Source organism: Tyto alba, unplaced genomic scaffold (genome assembly GCF_018691265.1).
Source record: "Tyto alba isolate M040663 unplaced genomic scaffold, T.alba_DEE_v4.0 Super-Scaffold_7, whole genome shotgun sequence".
Lineage (NCBI taxonomy): Eukaryota > Metazoa > Chordata > Aves > Strigiformes > Tytonidae > Tyto > Tyto alba.
This window is the reverse complement of record NW_024881328.1, coordinates 11864510-11886621: the sequence shown is the minus strand read 5'-3', so window position 1 is coordinate 11886621 and position 22112 is coordinate 11864510. Positions and strand designations below refer to the sequence as shown.

Genomic DNA, 22112 nt, shown 5'->3' with positions numbered 1-22112 from the left:
CATTGACGCAGCTTGTATTTCCATGCTTAAGACTGCCAAGCTCTTGATGTGCACTAGGAAATAGAGGAGGTGCTCGTATGATCTCTCACCTGCACTGTTTTCTTCCAGATGCATATTCGGTCTCTTCCAATGACAACGGGGGCAAATCTGATTCAGTGGCCAACTTACAACCTCAGCCATCCCTCAACTCCATCCAGAGCTCTCCTGGCCCTAAGCGCTCAACCAACACCCTGAAGAAATGGTTGACTAGTCCTGTGCGCCGGCTGAACAGCGGGAAGACCGAGAGCAATATCAAGAAACAAAAGAAGGTGCGAGATGGCAGGAAAAGCTTTGACCTCGGCTCACCAAAGACGGGAGATGAAACCACTCCTCAAGGAGACAGTGCGGATGAGGTGTGTGTTGGTGTTTGTTGCAGGAAAAAACATATCTCTGCCAGTCTCTCCTGTGGTATGTGATTCACACTTGAGTAGACGCATTCTCCTTAGGGTCTAGAGGGAACAGCAAATCCTGTATAAAATGGCATTGATTGAAGCTGTGTTGCAAACAGCATTGTCATCCAAAGAGTAATGGAATATGTAGGGAACAGCATTTGCAAGTCTGCATACATTATTGTCCTTTGACTAGATTTTGGTTTTAATAGCCTGCTAGAAAGCTGCCAAGCATAGAAATGAAGTTATTCTTGAGCAGCTGTTATCACGTTTTGCTGAGGTTCATATAACCTTTGTCCTACCATGGCAGTGTAATTCCTTATTGAAAGAAAACACTCAGAGAAATAGCCATGTTTCTGTTAAATCTGCTATGTATTTGTAGCTGCAGTTTCTCTGCATGCATGTTCTTTGCCAGAATTACTCTTTCCTGATAAAGTGAATAAGGAATTACAAGCCAAAAATAGAGAAGATACTAAATGAACACAAATAGAGGAACACATTTTTAAAACTGTACATTAAGCTGCTCTCATTTAAATTAAAAAATACTTTTCCATCAGCGCACAAACAGCTGTAACTGCCGTGGGTGACTTATAAACTGTATTTCTGAAACTCTTAGAATGCACCTGAATTAGCAGGCAAAACATTGTCTTTATTGCTTCTCTTCCATGATACTTAGCATTATCTGTAATTCTCTCCACCCAACATAATGTTGAGCCAGTATTAGTATTAACAGACTCAAAGCCTGGTGTTAGAGTTCAGATATCTAAAAAGATGAAAGAAACCCATCCCTGCTTCTAATTATATTTAACTTTCTTCAGAAGAGCAAGAAGGGTTGGGGAGAAGATGAACCAGATGAAGAGTCTCACACACCTCTTCCTCCTCCTATGAAGATTTTTGACAATGATCCAACCCAAGATGAGATGGTAAGGCCTCCCGTGCTATATCATTTTGCTGTTGAAGTGCATTTCTCACATAGCCATCTCACAGTGGTTTCATAGTGGTCTTCTAGTATCCAGGGCCTAGACTTGTGTTTATAAGAGACTCTTACATGCAAATTGTAATCTAATGCCTTTCACCAACTGGATTTACAAATAGTGCTGGATAAGCAACTTAGCCTTGGCATCCCATTTCATGACAGGTCAATCATGTGCTTGTGTTGTGTGCAGTCAGAAATTTCACTCAGGCTGATAATATGTGTTCTCCACATCTGCTTTTAAAGTGCCAACGGTGTCTGGTGCCCAAGGAGTAGGACAGATGATGGAGTTTGCTTGAATGCCACCTTTACCAAGAGTTAGATATAGCTTGAGCTCTCCACTCAGGCTTTGTGTGTGATTTGGGTCCAAGAATGTTGTCAGTCTATGCTTCATCATCCATTCACCATTTTGAAGTGCTTTAAAACTTGCACATGGAAAAGCCTACCCAGTGCTATCATTTAGCATTTCTAGGGTATGTGGCTGATCGTCACTGAATGGTCCATCAGCTCCAGTTAGCTTAGAAGTTCACAAGGTATCCGAAGTCTGTCTCAGTCCTCCCATCTTTGTGCGCCATGCTGGTGGTGGTAGATCTTTGCTGTTAGCTAGTGTCTCTTGAATGTTAAGCCAGAATTTGCTGTGGTAGATGGTGCAGTGGCTTGAAGAGTCCTTTAGTTGATCTCCTGGACTTGAGGTGAGAATCTGTGATGCTGTGACAGTGGTTTGCATTCACAGTCAGTGCGGGTCCTGTCTGCACATGTCCTCTCCCACCCTTTCCTGGTGCTGTCATCTCCCTTGTAGAAATCCATCCTCCTGTTTAGCTGTTTCCTGCTTTCCTGCTGGCATCTGTTTTTAGCACTGCCACTTCTATATCTCTATCCTCTGATTGTAATTACTGCATGCAAAGAAGCAAGGGTAGGGGAGATTAATAAATTGTTAGGAAAAAAAAAACAACTGAGAATGTTCTTGGGGAAGGTTCAGGCAGGAGTTTAGAAATACAGAGAGAGAAGGTCACAAATATTTCTGGGCCTGAAGGAGCAGAGTGATGGAGGAAAGGATTTGGGGGCTTGCTGCTAATTTGTCAGAGCTGTTATGACATTGTGGTGGCAACAAGACCAGAAGGAAGCAGCTGGAGTCGTGGACTCTTCCTCTTTGAGTGCTGCTTGTGCTGCTGGCTGCCTAGCGAGGGGCAGAGGCGAAAGGCTGGCGAAGCAGAGCTCCGGTGGATCCATGACCAGAACAATAGCAGTTGCTCCTGGCTTGATCCCTGTGGTGTTTAGCTAAATGTTTCGGGGTTAGTTTGCTTTTTTTTTTTAATTTTATTTTTTTTATTTTTAACATGCCATGTGATTTCAGTATTTCTTAAATACATTTCTGACAGCACCAGTGTTGTGGAACTAAACTGTTTTCTGCTCCAGACGTCTGAGCTTTATAGAGTGTTTTGGCATCCTATTTCTTTACCCACTCCTAAAAAAGAAGATTCTGAAACCCTTTTTCTCTCTCTTTTTCTTCCCCTACTCACTTTTTGTCACGGGAGGAAAAAAAAAAAACTTCAGCGGACAAATATGGCTCCTGAATTCCCTGGCACATGAGCACAGTGTTAGCAATGTTTGAGCCATGCTGGAGCCAAAAGCTCTTTAATGGTGTTAATTTGGGAACAGCTCAAAATGTTCATATCCTGCTGCTCACAGGCCTGGGCTTAGGTTGGACCAGCAGCAGCGTGGGGAGGTAGCAGTGGTAGGTGGGAGATGTCTGCACAGTGCAGGGGGTGGCACCTTTCCCTGAGCCCTTCTGCAAGGCAGCATAATCGTGCCTTGCTGCTCCTGGAGGCTCTTATAAAGACAAAGTGCAAGATCTCTTCATATTAGAAATTCATAATTTACTTTCCTGGGGAATTTTTCAATCTGCCACACACAAACCAGATTCTCTCGTCAATCATAGAAGAGTTTTATCTAACCCTGAAAGACTTTGTAGACAGCAAATGTTTTCATGCTCCCTTCAAAATCCTGCAGTTATTTACTTTTTTAGAGATATTGAGCACTTTCAGTTAAAAGAAGTAAGAGCAATAGCTGTTTAATGCCTCCAAAAAATTGGACGACTCCTGCTAGAATGGTTAAGTTTGATGGCTATCCTCTGGGTATTTGTCCAGTATCTCTGCAAATTCCCTGTTTTCAGTCTTCTGCTTTCCTAGACACATCTGCCCGCATTGCAGGTGAAACAGGCTGCCTGAGCTTTTACATTTGTATGAGATTCCTTCATTACCAGACTAATTCCTCAATTACCAGCCTGATTACCTGTAGTTTTTGTTGTTGTTGTAATTAGAACTGTTGATTAGATGTATTATTTGTGAAAGACAAGATGACGAGTGGTAGTCCGTTCACGCTTCTGCTCTGTCACGAGGCTTCTGTTTGAGATTGGTTTCCTTTGCCTTTTTTTTTCTCCTCCTAGGGCTGTGTCACTCAACATGAGCAACCTCCCCAGAGGGCTGCTTAAAGAGGTGGCCAGCTGCCTAATTCCTGCCATCGCATTTCCACGTCTCACTCCCCAACACTATTTAATCTCAGATGCATGTTCGTTGACACCTGCACAGTGACTTTGCTGAAATAACTGCTCTCCAGAAGACCTTTATTAAGCAGCTGAGAGATGAATAAGCTTTTTAATAATTTTAATACAGAATTTATAAAAGTTTAGCCATGCTTTAGTCCATGTCAGCCTGTCAAAAGCATGTTATCAAAGGGCATATAGTTTTAGTCAGTGCTTATATTTTGTTCAGAAGAAAGGTACATACAGGTGAGCTAATAAATACCAATTTCCATAACTATCGCATGAGTTTGGGTTTTCAAAGTGAGGTTTCTTAGGACAAAGACCAAGTGGAGAAGAGGTCCACATAGAACAAAAACCTTCAACTAAAACAGTGTTTCACACAGAGACCAGTCTTCAGAGCGCCATGGGAGATGCTTGGGTAGCACATTGAAGAGGTCTCGGTGTTTCTGGAGATTCGTAACAACCGGCAGCCATTAGCTGTGGCTACCTGAATGCAGAGACATCCAAAGACATTACATGGTGTCAGGCACCTAAAATTGAATACCTGCGACCAACAGGGAGGCATAGAGAACTAAGACTGAAAAACTTCTAACCAATGACAATAGGGAGAAGTGGGCATCTCCAAAGAGTGTTTCTGCCTTCCTGTGCTAGGTACCTAGGATAGATGACATATGCAGGGTTGTTTTCTCCCCACTGATTGCAGAGAGGGGAGAGAAAAGATACACATTTTAGATGGCTGAAATTGCATGAATGGGAAGTGTCATCTGAGTTCATTTGGAGTTGCAGTTGATCTGTAGGGAAGGGAGAGGGAATGATTTGTTCCCCCCTGCCTCCCTCCTTTATTGTCTGTAATTCCATGTGTACCTTGTTCTTAACCGCATCTATTAAATATGTATGTATGGGGGAGGGGGGTAATTTCTTACATCTGCAGTAAGAAGATCAATTTTCTGGAGCCTGTAAGACCGTAGATGTCCTTTGAAGGAGGAACCCACAGACATTAAGAGTATTGTAGCCTGGTTGCAAATGAGCTTCAGTTCTTTAATGCTGTTCCCTGGTTTCCAGCCTTGGAACTGCTGTAGGGAGACTTGCAGCCAGAAGTAGATGGCAACTCTGTGCTTGTCTGATATGGTGACACTCACTCACCTGACCATGCACGTGGTCCTCTAACCCTCCTGCTCCCCTTCCACGTCCATCTCCTGTCTCAGAAGCTGCTTCACTGACCGCTGGTTTCCCACTCCCTTCTCATCCCGCTAACTTGCTTTTCCTTTGCAACCTGGTGTCTTGCAGTCCTCTTCTTTGCTAGCTGCTCGACAGAGCTCCTCCGATGTCCCAACCGCTGCGGATCTTGTCAGTGCAATAGAAAAGTTGGTCAAAAGTAAGCTGGTAAGTTTAGTGTTGTGAAAACTGTGTACACAACAGGTCTAATGTGACTCTAGGGAAGGGCTTTACAGTCTATCTCTTGTTTCTGGTTTCCTTGCTTTCCACCTTCATCTGCTATGCTTTTATTAACCCTATGTGCTCTACTTCTCAGTAGAGTGTCCAATACTTTTGCTCCCCATGTGAGATGAAGCCTACATCTCACATTTCCATGTAGGCTCTGCACTGCAGAGTCGAAAGGCGCTTTTGGAGCAGGCTTTGCAGAGCAAAAGTTACTGTACTGTACTCTTTCTGGGGTCTTGTTGGTATTCAGATATTTTACACAATGGGATGTTTTGTGTGTTTTTAAAGCTTGTTCTGAGGCACAGGAGTGTTACTACCCAACATGTAAACTCGTTTGGTGTTCTGACTTCCCTGAAAAGACCCTCTAAAGAGTAGAACTGCTTGAAGTATTGCAGCTGTGCTTTAATTTTACAAAGATTCATGTGTTGCTTTTAATCTGCCTTGTCAACTCTTTCTGACAGGGAGTGGAATAAGCAATAAAAATGCTCTGGGTTTAATTTGTTCAAAAATTTCAGTATTGTGCACTCTCCCTGTCTGGTCCCATGTCTGTTGGACAAGGAGTAAATCCTGTTTTGTATTCCGGCTTCTCTTAAGTTTTCCCTGAAAGAGAACAAAATGTTAATGTTAAAGCTAAACCTTTTTCTACATTTCCCAGAACCTCTAGAACTAGTAACTTAATTAACATGTCAGGATTAAAGCATGGTTAAGATGAGCCTACAAAGGTTCATTTCCTTACGTATACTGGAAGGATGAAGAGAGTAAAAACAAAACAAAAAAAAAAAACACATTGGTCATTAAATTACTGTAACTCTGTGCAAACATCTTTATCTAGTGAAATGTTTCAGAGGGGTTTGGTATTTTCTCAGTTTGAGAAGTTGGTACATGAAGATAGTCAGCATTCATAGCATGCTTGATAAGGAGTAAGTGATGAAGGAGCTCTTCGTGACATGGGAAACCGAGAAGGAGATGTACAGAAAATTTACTCAAAATAGTTTTATTCCATTGAGGGACTAACAAATTGAAAAGCACTTAATTAATCCAATTAGATATATTTTCAGAGCGTATTTTATTTCCTCTGCCCTGCATTCAGGCTGTTAGATCGGTTGCAATCACTTTCCAAGGATGTAAGGGAAAACTTTAATTATTATGGAATATTACTATGTGTCCATCTATTTCTGGTTCATTTTGTGTTTTACGTCACTACCAAGGAGTCTCATTCAGGCTTTCGTGGAGAAACACTGACTACCAATAGCCTAACACTGCTTCTGATTGAGACACCAGGATATTTGGAAGTTTTCTCATCCTGAGGCTATTGGAACATCTTTTCCCACCTTCTAGCAAAAGGACACCTTCCCTCTTTTAATGCTTTTTTTTTTTTTTTTTGGGGTGAGGGGGAGTGTCTTATAACAACTTAAAACTAGCTTTGGTTGTGTTTCACTAAGTCCTGCAGGGAAGTCTTGCTGAATACTCTGCTTGATTTTAGACTGCAGTCTTGATTGCAGAACTGACTTGAAACAGAAAATAATACTGATGCTGGAGTTCAAGGGTGATGTTTATTCTGTCATTATTTGGGGTTTTTTTAGACCCTTGAAGGAGGATCTTACCGAGGAAGCTTAAAAGATGCCACTGGCTGCTTAAATGAAGGAATGACGCCTTCAACTCCCCCACGAAACCTCGAAGAGGAACAAAAAGCCAAAGCAATGAGAGGCAGGATGTAAGTTGTCTTGATGGTGGTTCTTTCTGAAATATGCATCCAAGGAGGACACATAGCTGCACTGAAAGATTACTTTGTAGTCATTGAATGAGCACAGAACTGGGAGTAAAATTGTGTTCTGCTTGCTTCTTTTTTTTCTTAACTGTAAAAATACTTTATAAGAACCCAGGAAGTTCATAATCACTCTTTAAAATGTACAGCTTTTACCCGAGATAGCAAATATCTGTTGCTGTAAAAGCCTCTGAACAGCTAGACAAGTGTTACTGAGATGTTTGCCTTGGTAATTACTACATTGCTAGAGGTGAAATCAGCTCTCAAAGGGGGATATGTGGTTGACCTTGTTAGCTACCTTCAAGGAAAAGAACAGAGAATCCCATGAGGATTTTTGGAATCACAGAATATTTTTTTGCATTAGTTATTAGCAAAAGAAGGGGCAGAATTCAGATACATTTGTGGTGGAAACACGCCACTGAGGAGAAAGTTTTGTTTGGGAAACCCTCATATTCATGCTAATGGGAGAGGAAAGAAATGGTGACAGGTCATGAAAGTTGTTTTTTAAAATTATCTGTACACTCCCTTGAATGTAACAAAAAGTAACACTCGTGCCTTCAAAGCTTATAATGATTAAAGCATTTCTTAAATGCATAGTTCAGCTGGAGGACACAGAGAATTGGAGTAACAGAACCAAGAATTATACGAAAGAGACCCGAGGTAGCAGTTTTCTTTATATTGCCTCTTAGACTAACAGGACTAACTGCAGTGATCTAATCAAATGGTAGATTGAGGGGAAAAGTAGGGGTCCATACAGGTCTCATTGGTGTGTGGTAAGGTGAGAGGTGGAAGAAGAGCAGTCCATGTGGGAAAGATGCCAAGCAGGGAAGGAAACAAAGTCAGGGGAGAAAAGGAGGTAGTTAAGAGTAGAAGAGGAAGTCAGAGCAAAGTGTCACAGGTCTGTGAAAACCATCACTTGCTCCTACAGTTTGTTATAGGAAGCCAGAGAAGTGATACAGTGAGAGACTGGAACAACTCCCAGCAGCAAGCAGGGACATGGCATTCCTGGATGTGTTTCTAAACGGGAGAAGTTTTCTACTTTTCCCATTCAGCCATCAGCTTTCCCCCAGGGAACATCTCTGCCCATGCCTGTCTCCTAAAAGCTCCTCAATATTGCAAGTTTGTGGGTTTCTTGTAGCAGTTAATTCATTAGATAACTGGCAACTCACTGCAGGTTGCAATTTTAGTGCAGAGACCTTTGCCACTCTAAGCATGGGTACAGTAATGCTTTCTAGTGTGCCGCGCTTCTGGCAGGGGGGTGGAAGTCTGTTACGTGTAATTAGTGTCTGCCTCTGTACAGATTTCCTAAATGCCAGGATGTTTAGGAGCATCTGCTAGTGGCTTTCAGCACAAGACATCTGTCTCCTCTGTGTCTGTGTTCTCTGTCTCCGCGGCTCGCAGGGTTTAATTCCATAGCTATAGGAGGCAGCTGAGCTCCCAACTCGAGCTGTGATGCCTCATTTCCCACAAAACAGCAGTTGAGTCCTTGCACAGGCATGGGCAGTAATTTCCTGTGTCTCTGGCAACATGTGCATGCCAACGGTTAGCCCTGCTATTAAGAAACACCTACTCCAGCATGCTTGATGGCTGCATTCCTATGAGCAATAAGGCAATAGTCTCATTGAGGAGCGTTGTTCAGTGTAGATTTAATACAGTTGCCAAGATATCCAAGTATTCAGAATTATTCAGAAGTGAGGAGGCTCTATCCTTGTTCCAGTTCATGCCAGTTTAAATATAGCTGTGTAGTCAATACCTACTGGTGACCAGGGCAGTCATTTTCCAAGCAGCTGCCTGCCCTTGCTCCATGTTACCAGATGAGGAGATAAGTGAACTTGAATTTTTGACAGCATGCATCTTAGGAACCTTAAATCTGGGAGTTCCTCTAAGGTCCTGTGACAGACAGGCTTCAGAAAACTAATAGAGACAGTCAAGGTTGACTTTTCAGCTTACTAGGAAGAGGAGAGCTAGGGGAACGCTGGTGCTGAGTTTAAGGAAAGCAGTGGATGTGCAGACCCTGGTTCCTAATAGTGGTGTGAATTTTCAGATTTAGTCTGTTCATCTGATAGACACCTGGTTGCTGCAGTGGTTTTTAACTCACACCCACCTGCCTGCATGTCCTGCAGCATTATGTACTGCAAGTACCTGTTGCTTCATTTTTGGCGCAGGGTTTGGCCAGATGGATCCTTGCAGTAACTCAAATCAAAGGAGAGGCAGTGGGCAAGTGGGAGAGGTTCTCCTCATTCCCTCAGCAGCAGCTCTCTGTGTTCCCGGGGAGCAATGCAGAGAGAGGTGGTGTGAGCCAAAAAGTCACCTCCCAGCACTCCTGCCGGGGCAGAGATGTGGCAAGCCTTTTGCAAGGGCATGGCAGGTCAGCCAGTGAGAGAGGACTGCACAGCATACGCTTGTTCAGGCCACACGCTGCTGCTTTGCGAAGGAGCAGCCTTCTGCCCCGCGCGTGTTTACTACCCAGGCACACAACTTGGCAGAGCTCTCCGGAGAGCACAAGCATCTGGCATCACTGCTGCCAGCCCTGCCTTCTGCCAAGGGGGCTGGATTTCACTCTCAAATGAACAAGAAGCTGTTTGACCTCTTCCTGCCACGTGTCTTAAGTCTCTGCTCTGTCTGAGCAAAGAACATGTTGGAAGCGCAGCAGGAGCAGGTTTTATTTTCTCAGTAACCTCTCATAACTGAATGTCTCCTTGCAACACCAGTCTACTGGGGTTTTTTATCCTCTGGATATTTTCAAATAGGCTTTTATCTTAGCACTGTTTGCCCTCAGCCCTATCATTTCAAGTGGGTCAGTCTGCTGATTGATGTGAACAGAGTGATATTAGACGTGAAAGCACTCCTCTATCTTGTTAGCCTTGTTACTGCCATGGCAAACTTGAGCACAGACGGAGTTTATTTGTCATGTGCCAAATCTATGTATTGGCGTAATTGAGAGGCAAACTGTCTGCAGCAAGCTGTAACTTTTTGAAATTGTCCTCGAAAGAACGTTATGTGATCAGTCAATTTGACTTACAAAGGAGGGGCTTTTTTTAGCTTGCTGTTGTTTGCATGCATCAGGCCTTCATTAGATGACTCTCCTACTCAGGATTACTAGCTCTGAAATCAGTGTAAAGCATTTGACACCCACACATAGATTACCTAGTCTGAAAGATTAAGCTCTTGCTTATGACAGGAGAGGGGATTTGTTTTCAAAGTGTTTGAAACTTCCAAATTAAAACTTAATTGCTGAATCTTGGGCAAAGCCAGGAGGACTGGCGCAAGAAATGCTCTCCTGCTTGCTGCAAAATGGGTCAGGACACATCTCCATCCCTATGAGGGGAGCTGCTTGGGGAATGGAAGAGCAGAGAGCCAGGAAGGGTACTTAAAAGTACAGTTTTTGCTACTGCTCTTGCACCATCCTGGGATGTGGGGGGAAAGAGGGATAGGAGGAAAGAGTGGTTAAGAGAACTGAAACTACCCTGACCTGAAATGTGACATTTTTTGTCATTTACATTCCACTGAGCTATAAGTGAGTGACGAGTGAGTCATGTTACGTGACCTGGGTGATGGTGAGGTTTTATGGAGAGGTAATATGTGGTAAGAGGAGCAAACAGTAACATCAAGGAATATGCTCAAATACACGTGTGTTCTGTTTTAATTTAGGTTTGTCTTAAATGAGCTGGTACAGACTGAAAAAGACTACGTCAAGGACTTGGGAACTGTTGTGGAGGTGAGCTGAAGCAAACCCGGCTATGCAGAATGTTTTCCCACTAAAAAGCATCATGCTGACAAGTGACAACAACAAAAAAATACAGCATGAGAAACAAACTGCTTTATTTTGCACTCTGCTTCCATGGTCCCCTTCTCATGTTGACAGAAACAAGAAGAAATGCCTTTGGAAACTATTTTTGTTTCCAGCCAGCAAATCTTGTAATCTAGGTTTCAACTCCAGCGTGCAAAGGTTTTTTTTGGCTACCCTGCTTGTGACAAACTTTCTGCTGTCATGCAGCCTTGAAGGCAGCAGTGGAGAATAATTTATGCTCCTACCACTTATTTTGTGCTTTCCTTGCTGTCATTGAGTAATGGTAACACGTACTTTATTTGAGTTTGCACCTGGACTATAGTCCTGTGTCTGAGTACCTTTTGAGAAGCTGAGTTTGGATCTGTGCTGAGGTGTGTGTGTGGCCCATGCATTATTGTTTCGCAAAAAAAAAAAAAAAAAAAAAAAAACCAACCTGATATAAAATAGAGTTAGTTTATTGTTGGTTTTTTGTTTTTTTGTTTTTTCTGTTAAAAAACAGTCATAGTTTTTTAAGTTTCAACTTGTAAAGACCTGGCTGATCCCTAGAGATCACCTGTCAGAGCCAAGTCACATGCAGGGACCAGTTTTTTCCCAGCAAGGACTCAGAACTGGAGGCAGGTGATTGAAGCGGGCTTTCAGCAATGCTTTTGGCGTTCACTAGGCCAAGGAGAATTATCAGCCCATCTAACAGTGATTTTCAACAGCTTCCAAACTTGGAGACCTTTGCGTTACCTTCTGTTTACATCATGCACCACTGGCAAACCTGATAGGGCTGCAGTGCTCCAAAGGCTTATAGAGAAACTCTCAGGAGGTGTGAGAAAAATCCTATTCATGTGACTCTTTAAACTTACTGCTTGGCTTTTTGCTCCCACAAAAGACTCATGGTGGTGAATGAAAGAACTCGGTACTGAGTCTGGCTTCTTTCTCTTACCAGAGAAGCCAAGAGCCTGATAAACTACTTTTGTTTTAACTTTTACCTTCTAATTGCATTTGTCACTTCACTGACATCTAATAAAGGTTTGTGTAAGTATTGTAGATATTCAGAATAAATCCTTTAAAGTTTGTTTGTGTTTTTTTTTTTTTTTTTTAAGCAAAGTGTGTAATTTGAAAGTATCTAGATGGGTTTCTGTTTTTTAATTGTACAAAAGATATTTTAAGCATTTTCAATGTCAAAAATTCTGGTGTTAAACTTGAGGTTCTTTGAAAAAAAAGAGTGTAATTATTCTCCCCTTTCAAATAAACCCTTTGCTAATCGCTGATCATTAATTCCAAAGGGCTTCATGAAGAGGATAGAAGAAAAGGGAGTTTCTGAAGATATGAAAGGGAAAGACAAGATAGTATTTGGCAATATTCACCAGATCTATGACTGGCACAAAGAGTAAGTTTTTGGTTTAATTCCTTTTTAAGCACCTTTCTAACCACTCGTCCATAACGGATTGGGATATATGGTGTCTGTATGTCTAAGCTGCTTTTAATTGAACATCAGCAGGTCATTCAGGGCTGAACTTCCAAAGGACGTTGCCTCACTTTAAATGGTCTCTGTTGGTTTGTAAGTGCTTCTTAGCAACTTCACAAATCATCGCTACCTTGAATCCTGAGAACATGTTCTAATTCATGTGCTTTTAGCCACCGTCTCATGATGCACTAGATCCTGATACAAGGCTTTGTCTACCCAATCAAAAATGGCACAACTGCATGACGCAAAGCATTGGTCCTACATAAACTCCTTTTTCCCAGTGAAAAAAACTTTGATGGGCTGTAGCTTTGCACTGCCTTGCTTTACAGGAGGGTGTTTGTCTTGCCGTCTCTCCCAGATGCAGCTTTATGCTGGCCCATACACTATGCCAGGAGTGCTGGTCAGTGTGACAGAAATGTTGCACACAAGAGTCTGCTCTGTGTCAGTGCTGTGCTGCCAGCTGCTCTGCCATTCTTTGCTGGGGAGTCACAGCAAGAGGCTCTGTGATCCGTCCACAGCTCCTGAGCTACTGCTTATAAGCAGTCCCAACATGGCTCCTAGAGGGGTGCTGCTTGTGGGGTCCTTGCTGGATCCCCAGGAAAGGTACTGAGGCTGCCATAATTGTGTTTCTTGAGTCTCAGCTATAGGCTCAATCCATCCAACAGTAGAAATGCTGGAAATTATTTCCTTCCTATATCTTGTGGATCTCAGCAACACAAATATCTTCACATGCAGCTGACAAGATCAAGAAGGCTGACCATACCAGTACTTTTGGGCTAGTAGGATAATAACATGCAAATACTGTCAAGATACCTCTCACGTAAAAGCTCTGACAGGCTTTGGCCTGGTTGATGCTTTTGGCTCTGAGATAGGAACTCTGTTCCATGAAAATCTTACTCTGCTCTCATACAAGTGACTTTTGAAAGGCTGATGGAAACATGAGGCTTATTTCAAACCCGGGGCCATTTTCACTGTAACTTTATGAACAGGAATGTCTTGCTTGTGGGCTGTATGGTTATCATTTCAACCTGCCGCTCAGAAATACTCTACAGCTCTGGCTAACTAGAATTTGAGCATTCATGTGCAGTCTTGAGCAATGTACACCAGCCTGGATCTTCCTTTCAGCTCCGGACATTTCCCTCACCCAGGAAACATGGTCTCCTTCCCCTCATGTGTCCCACAGGCACTTATCTCATGGCCTGGGCCTGTCCTTATCTTCTGACAGATGCCCTTGGGAGCACAAAACAAAAAAAATCAGAAAAAGCTTCACATTGCATTAAGTTGATACCAGCAATGGAGTGTTTTTACCAGTGCCATTCGTTGTTTAAGTGTGATGATAGGAGTTTTCTGGAACACATAGGGAGTGTTTCCCTATTTTTAGTTCCGCATATCTAGGTCAAGAAGTCTATTTAAATGCAGAGTAATTTAACATTTATAGAGGATTGAGTTATGGAAGCATCTGTATCTGATGGTAGCAATAGGGATGTTTAGTTGGGACAGCTGTCCAGTGTGCATCTTTTTTGAGGTTCTAGGATTTCTTGGGACCAGACCATTGCAGGTATATACTCTCACCAAATCTGGCTACTGTAGCAAATCCATGGAGGCATTTGAGACAGAAATCCTGCAGTGAAAAAGGGGAAGATTATAAAAAGGGAGATTGTCAGGATTTCCCTAGCAGTTAGAAAACCTACCAGTATTTCTAAATTTTATTTTAGCTGCTTTTACCTCACTTTTAGGCATCCTAGTATATTCTTGGTAGTGGCATTCAAGCTAGAATGAATGACCTTCCCAAAGCTGCAGGTCAAGGTAGAGATAGTGTTTATGAATTACTGTTACTGTTATGAGTTATGGTATATTGCTAACAGTACTATACTGGAAAACAGCAAAAAACAGAACATAACCAAAAAAAAACCATGTTGATTTGTTTATTCAAGTAGAAACTTCTGCATCTCTTTCATGTTGACCAGTACTCCAAATCTGCTCTTGCAACTGAGAACTCCTGGTAAAGCTTCAGCTGAGTTTTCACAAGTGTTTTGGCATATGGAAAAGTCTTACTTTGGGAGTTCTCAGTGAAGGAAAGCAACTCTTGCAGTTAGATAGTAATTTGCACTTTTAAAGAATTTAAACCACTGTAATAGTAAAGAAGAACAGATAGTTTGCAAGACAAGATCTCCATATTTCACAGCTCTCATCTAATGTTTGAGAAGTGCCACCATTAAGGGCTGAAGCCAAGCTTACCTTTTCATTTATTATTGAATACTGTAGTTAAAATTGCACTGATCTATCTGGAGGATGACTGGTTCGCTGCTGGGATGACCTAAAGAAGTATTCTGAAATGCTGATATCCTTTCTTTCAGCTTTTTCCTGGCTGAACTGGAAAAATGTCTTCAAGAACCTGACCGTTTAGCACAGCTTTTTATTAAGCACGTAAGTTTTACTTTGTTACCAGTCTCTAGTATAATTGTCATTTGGGATGTAATGACTCCTTTTCAAAAATATTTGCTTATGTCGGTTTGAGACCTTTACATGGCTAAACTTAATTTAAACATAAAATAGCCCTATAGTTATGCATCTTCAGTAAGCAGCTGGATTGAACTAAAGCGTTAATCGTTGCCTTCCTGCAGATTTCTTCTGGGGGCAAAACTGATGTGACCAAGGACATCTGCCAAAATATAATTATGGCAGGTACTTGCCAACTGCTAGGATTGACATGTTTGTGTGATATTAGCCAAAACACAACTCTGTAGCAAATTTCAGACCTACCAGTGTGGGAACGGCACCTCTAACTGGCTACCCCCATGAAAACCTCCCCTTGTCTAAGGTGCAGAAGTGGAGAAGAGAACCAGTAAACCAATTTACTTTCCTACTTCAGCAATCTTTGATTAAACCAAAAATAAGGAAGCCCAAGCAGAACATCATAGCAACTTTCTGCCAGCTTTTAATAGCAGAACGGAATGGTAGCCAATATCTCACCAGTCTGCTGTGCCTCTTGCTTTCATAGGAGCGACGACTACACATGTATGTGGTATATTGCCAAAACAAGCCACGGTCTGAATATATAGTAGCTGAGTATGAGGCATACTTTGAGGTAAGCATGGCTCATTATACATTACTTCTACATACAGCTGAGTCCTAGTCAAGTAGACTATTCTGTAACCTGTGGGATTTATCTAAAACAAACTCTAGAAGATTTTGATACTGTACATGCTGTTAAAGTCTCTGCTACACGGAAAAAAAAAGTTATTTCATTTATTTCAAATTCTCATGTTGTTAATTTCTAATAAATATTTAATCCATTACTAACTGTCTGTGGCCCTCAGAGTGCCACAACTGCATTGATTTCTGTCCAAAATAAAAATAAGACTTTTTCATCCGTAGTCTACAGACAGGGGAGGAGGTAAAAGTCACTGGAGCTGGGTGGTGTGCCTCATAAATTCCCAATAACTTTGTCTGTTTCAGGGGACTAAACACATTTAGATATTAATGTGAAAGAAGCTTGTTTAACAAGGGAAAGATGTTTAGTTTCACCCAAGGGCATGAGACATGCTCTGCAGGATTTGTTTGTGAGCTAATCCCCGCTGCAGTGGAAAGTAGTCTCCAGACCTTGCAGTCCTGCTCCGTCAGCTCAAAGGGGGAAGGGATCCTGTGCTTTCCAGCGCCTTCCAGCTCAGTCATGACTCTTCCCCAGTCCTTGCTTAAATAAGATATGCCAGATTTTTAAATCCTCTAACATTCCCTCTTGCAAACAAAAGATTAAGAACAGACCAACTTTCTGTGGAAATAAGTCTTTGCTGAGACATTTTATCATGTTCTCTGTCTTACTCTGTGATTGTTTGCAATTGTTTTTAATCCTCGATTTTTAGGAGGTTCAGCAGGAAATAAGCCAACGGCTAACCATCAGTGACTTTCTGATCAAGCCCATTCAAAGAATTACTAAATATCAGCTTCTTCTCAAGGTGAGTGGAAAGATACAGTTTGGACTAAACTATAGTCTGCATCTCACATGAGATGCTGTTATTTTAAATCATCGTAACTGAGAAATAACTTCATCAAATTAAGAAGAAAGAGGAGTCTGCTTAAACATGGGCATACAATGATAGAGTCCCATGGAAAATGTCCAGAGTGCAGGAAGGCCACATCTGTGGGAGTAGTTCGCAATTCAGGCTAATAAAAATATTTTTGTTTTGTTTTGTTTACTATTGGATTTTTTTTATAGAAGAGTAAACTTCAAATAGGAATTTTCTTCCTGTGAAGTTTCAGAGCAAATTTTCATTCAATTTTTTTAAATTCCACAAGTGTGTTAATAAAGCCTGTCTTCGGTGCTGAATGGCATGCTTCTAATAAATGCTATAGCCTCCATTTTTTAATATCTCTCTTCAAATTAGCATATTCTGATGTCTTAACATTTGGGGAGCTCACCACAATTTTTTTCCCGAGGAGTCTGACCACTCTGGTTTCTGCTGACTTAGCCACAATGCTAATTTCTCAGCATTTCTGAAAATTAATCCCTAGAGGTCTCAAGCTAGTATCTAATTTTAGGTGTGTCTGAACCTCCAGCTGTAATCTCCAGCAGTATGAGGGCTCTGAGGTGGTTTCATCTCTTTTTTGAACTAGTCTCAAGCAGGCTGCCATCAGCCTATGGTTTCGTAACTGTACACAGGTTCCCTGAAATGTCAAAAGGAAAAGAAAAATCTTCAAGTGTGTGTGGTTTTGTGATTTAAGACAGGGACCAAGTAGGCATTCCCAAGGGCTAATCCTAGCTTTGTCTTTTTTTTCTGTGATGTTTTCAGCAACCATCCACACCCCTTTTCCATATCTATAAAGTGGTTATAACGTTCAGCAACCTCTGAAGATGAATTTATTAATATTAGCAAGTTCCTTCTCAGAAAATCACATGCTGAATGTGCTTTTTTCTTTTTCAAACTGGCATCTTTTGTTTTCTCTTTCTGAAGTACCTTAACGCAAACCTTTTTGCTTTCTCCAGGACTTCCTGAGGTACAGTGAAAAAGCTGGTCTGGAGTGCTCTGATATAGAGGTACGTTTTCATGTCCTGGACAATAGTGCTGTGTTATCTAATGGCACCTTATATGGAGGAATGAAAACTCCAGAATTCCTTTAAAAATAGCTGAAGGATCCTGATGGTATTCTAAATGTGGTATTTCTCTTAGCTTAAGTCAGAAGTAAAAGAAGAAGGCACAGTCCTGCACTGTAGGTGCATCATCTTCTTTTAGACATTACTGTACATCTCCCTTGCACACGGGCATCGCCATGAATAACTGCTAGCAGTGATGGTGCTATTGAAGTTCATTATTTGACACTTTGCTTTTAGGAACTTTCTGATTCTCCTGTAAAAATACATCCTTTTTTCTTAACAGAAAGCAGTTGAATTAATGTGCCTTGTACCAAAACGTTGCAATGATATGATGAACCTGGGTCGCCTCCAAGGCTTTGAGGTACGCATTTGCATTCTGCTTATAATAACAACTAGGCAAGGAAAAGTATTTTCTCTCTCTGTGATTGCCTCTACAGTCTGCCCTGCTCCAGGCTGTTTATCTAGTGCTTGTTCTTCTCCAGTGCTGAGCTGCGTGCTCTGGTGAGGTTTTGAAGGTGGGGGTGATATACCTCTCACTCTAAAATTGTGACTATCTATTGTTTCTTCAAAACGTAGGTCTGCAAAAGCTTCTGCAAGCTTGAATTAGACTTCTTACGTCTGTTGCCAGGGCCAGATAAGTGGTGAACCAGACTGCTCTGCCTATTAGAAAGGTCACTTAGCATTATTATGTTAACAGCTCCCTCTGAGTTTGGCAACATCCAGGAGGGAACTTGTGAGTTACAGCCCCACAGCTTGCAGCTTGTGGTTTGTAACTAAGCCAATGTAGACTTTGACAGTCCTGGTAACATGTCTTATCTCTCAAATGAAGATAAGTTTATCTTACTGTCTTATGCATTGTAGCATTCCTGCAAACAAGTAGCTCCTGGGGTTTTGCACCTTTGGAGGTGTTGTGTCATTGACTACTGGCTTAGGGGGTGATGCAGAGCTCTTGGCTAGAGGAAATCCAAGGCACTACAGTAACAAACTACACAATGAGAACAGTGGTTGAAATGAAGTATATGAAACAGTCTACTTGAGATGTCTTGCTTTTAGTTTTATGTGCACAATCAGTGGCAATGAGAAAAAAGAAAACCTATGTTATTTTCCTTAAACTGAGGTCTTGATTTACAAGATTGCTGCTTTGATAACTTAGAGGGGATATATCTCACATGAATTCAATGCTGCTTGGAAAACTCGGACTGCAGAAAACATAGCAGATCATCTTGTGGGATCATGGTGGGTCGAGGTTTGTAATGTTGGTGCCTGTCTGCTTCTCAGGGCAAGCTGACAGCTCAAGGCAAGCTGCTGCAGCAGGATACCTTCTACGTGACGGAGCAGGATTCTGGAGTTCAGTCTCGACCAAAGGAGCGTAGGGTATTTCTCTTTGAGCAAATAGTTATTTTCAGCGAACTCCTTAGAAAAGGATCTTTAACACCAGGCTACATGTTCAAGAAAAGCATAAAGGTAAGAAATAGAGAGGGCGAGGCATATTCTGTATGGTGGTCACATAAGGATATCTTACCAATTCTCTATGCTGTGAGACTGGTCCATCCTCTTATAGATATACAACTGTTTGCAGAAAACATTTGCATTTACCTTTCCATGAATCAGAAGCTGTTTAAGACCGCCTCTCAATAAACCACTGGCTGTCTAAATTTACTGGGTAGTTTTTACAAGGAACACAGCCAGGGCAGAAGCTCTCATTCATACCTGTGAGTTAGCAAATATTGCTACAAAGCCTGCAGTAGTCAAAGTAAGTGTACAATAGTTGCTTTTAAGCATGATCATAAAAGGCGGGGGAAGGCATAGTATCCAAAACAGTCATCTTAGGCCAAACTGTAAGCCAGTATTAAGCCTCTATGTGACATTACTGGAAATATTCTCCCTAATGGGGAGAGGACTCTTAGTACAAATATGAATGTTGCAAGAAGATAGAACTATTTTGGAAACAAAAAAAACACACACAGTTCTAAAAATGCAGCTATGAGGAATTACAAAACCAGCTAAACTATAAAGAAAGTTTTAAGAAATTCATTTTGATTTTAAATAATCTTTTCAGATTATGGGGCTGTGACTAGAAGTAAAATTGAAAGTAACCAGGGAAAATATTTATTTGTTTCTTTGTTTAAGAGATTTTATGCTTGTTTAACAAATGCAGAATTAACACCCAAAATGGTAAGTGAGGGTGAATCAATGCTACACCTCTCCTGGTAGATCAGCCTTTGCTGTGCCTGCAGAAAGAGCAAAGTCACTGGTTCCTTTGGATGTCTTGATCACTGAGAGCTGACAAACCAGTCTGGCATTGATTTCCTTTTCAAATATACAGATTAAAAAGAGATGTGGGAGAATGCATTGTGTTTTCTCCAAATTTTAAATGGTACATTAATATGAAATAGAAGAGAACAATATCAGGTGAAATAATGCATATTAAACATGTATAACTAAACAAATCTATGATAAACAGAGTATCTACTGAAATGAGGGCATCTTCTTGGCTGACAGAAACTGCAGCGTTTACTGAAAAGCCTGTATCCATTTGCAAGTCAGTGTATTTCATAGTTTCCAAGCAAATAATAATCTCTAAAGGAAAAACCTAAATTGTACAAATAAACAATCATCTTCATTTAGATGATCAGCTTTGATTATTGCTGACTTAAATCGTTATTAAAGTTGGAGATGGAAATAACAAGAATCATTTTTACTTCAGTTTATTGTATGTATAACAATGAGGCTTTTATCTGCAGGAAACAATTCCTGAATTGTGTACTGTAGATAAAGAGGGAAAAATAAATCTCTCCTAATGCCAATAAAATTAGCTTGCCTCGAGGGTATGAGCTGCTCTTCTAGTTAAACAGCCTATGAAAGTAATGCTGTTCCCGCATTTAAAATTTTTGTGTGATAGTTTTCCAATCCCTCTTTTCTTTCATTTGTCAAACAGCTCGTTTTCCTGTTGAGTGCCTACAGCAAGTGTGGGATCCCCCATGGCTCCACGTGCATCTCCCCCACCACAGTGTGGAGTCCGTGGGCTGGCAGCCCTCACACCCTGCCTCCCAGCCCCCACTTCAGCTTCTGGCTGCTTTTTCACAGAGATGAGCTGTGGCCCACAGTGGAGCAGGACCATTCCCTGCCTCTCTGTGCCATGGGCATCCTCACCTTGCAGTGGAGCTTCATCCTGAGCTGGGCAGTTCCCTGGCAGGAGGCGCTTTGTCCAAAGGTGTCACATAAACAGGCTGCTGCATCACCTGTCTCTCATAACCCTGCCCTAAAAGTGGACAACCAGAAGTGGCATCTGGTCTGAGTTCATGAGCCAGAGTTTGAGGAGGCGTTACACTGTCAGTTAGGACCAAGTTTCTCTGACCTTGGTTCAAATGCTGACAAGATCCTGCTGGGCAGGTTGTATCGGGACTGACTAGCCATCTTCGGCTAGCTTTGGTACCATCTGCAATCGTGGTTGTCCAGTTCTCTGGGAGACACTCCCTGAGAGATGTAGGCTGTTTCCCTGCTGGTCACATCCTCCCACACAGCAGAAAGACCTAGCCAGCACTGGAGATCCCATTTCTTTCCTGTGTCACATCCACTGCTGAGCACTGAGGTCTCTCCGTTTGAATAAGAAGCACATATGACTTCAAATGCAGCCTTTCTGGTCTGTCAGGGACATGAGGCTCCCAAATATTGTTCTCCAAGGTCAGTCTCACTCAAACTGTGACAGAAGCTTCAGCATGATGTCCTACATTAGCGAAGAACCCTTCTTTATGCAGTGAGGTAGTTAGCGTTCAGAAATTGCTCATCCCTTCTGGGATACTTCTCAGTTGGATGCCTTTCAGACTCTCAAAATACCTAAGTGGGTAGCCTTGGCAATGCATCTCCCCGAGACACAAATAGGAGGCTAGGGAATCTGACCTACAAGTCTTTTTCCTGGAGTCATACCAGGGTTGACTTGTTTACTTTGGCTATCAACTAGAGGAGCAAGAACTCGGAACAAGAGAAAGAGCACTGTCCAGGCTCACAGTCTGTCCCTTTCCTTATCCCCATGTCAGAGGAGTTCCTGCATGTCCATCTAACTTCAGAGGGACCCCCAGAAGAGAAGGAAGAGGCTCCTTCCATCTTGCAGTTTGAATGCTGGACAGTATTCAGATATGGAGTGGATCTCTCCAAACCTTGAAAGATATTCAGAGCAATTGGAAATAGACTTCTAGAGGAATATCATTGTCTTAGTCTTCTGAGCTGTCTGCTTTTGACATGAAGACACTCTCATTTTCTGAAAGGCTATGCCAACTAATTTTTGTTTACTATCATAGATGTAAGTAGCTCAGGAAAAGTTAAAGTTATGGATACACTTAAACAGAAGCCTCAGAAGGGCAGGACAGCAGCCAAAATTGCCATCCATGAGATTTTCAGAAAGAGTATCTGTGACTTCACTCAAGTGAAGTGACTGCATACAGATGACTGTAATCTGCTAGAAATAAGAAGATCTGTTGGAGCATCAGGGGACAATTGCTCTTTTTAATTTGTATATCATTGTATACAGTCCGTTCCATTTCTAAAACACTCTGACGACTGACTGACTTTCCCATGGAGGATAAGAAACGTAAACACTTATTTAAATTGGAGGAATGATAGACTTTA

General features: G+C 41.8%; 1 protein-coding gene across 10 annotated transcripts in view; it reads left to right on the top strand.

The window, feature by feature from the left end:
- Positions 1-22112, top strand: part of KALRN (kalirin RhoGEF kinase) — a 523685-nt gene that overhangs the window by 465376 nt on the left and 36197 nt on the right. For 8 of the 10 annotated variants that reach the window (XM_042784358.1, XM_042784355.1, XM_042784351.1 and 5 more), the window contains 11 exons: positions 109-392; positions 1247-1351; positions 6967-7097; positions 10800-10866; positions 12213-12316; positions 14752-14821; positions 15396-15482; positions 16258-16350; positions 17379-17429; positions 17770-17847; positions 18765-18950. In XM_042784358.1, the coding sequence (XP_042640292.1) occupies positions 109-392; positions 1247-1351; positions 6967-7097; positions 10800-10866; positions 12213-12316; positions 14752-14821; positions 15396-15482; positions 16258-16350; positions 17379-17429; positions 17770-17847; positions 18765-18950 (1256 nt within the window). Of the gene's footprint in view, positions 1-108; positions 393-1246; positions 1352-5230; positions 5327-6966; positions 7098-10799; positions 10867-12212; positions 12317-14751; positions 14822-15395; positions 15483-16257; positions 16351-17378; positions 17430-17769; positions 17848-18764; positions 18951-22112 lie in introns of all 10 variants that reach the window. The other 2 variants (XM_033003459.2, XM_033003466.2) reach the window with 2 other exon arrangements.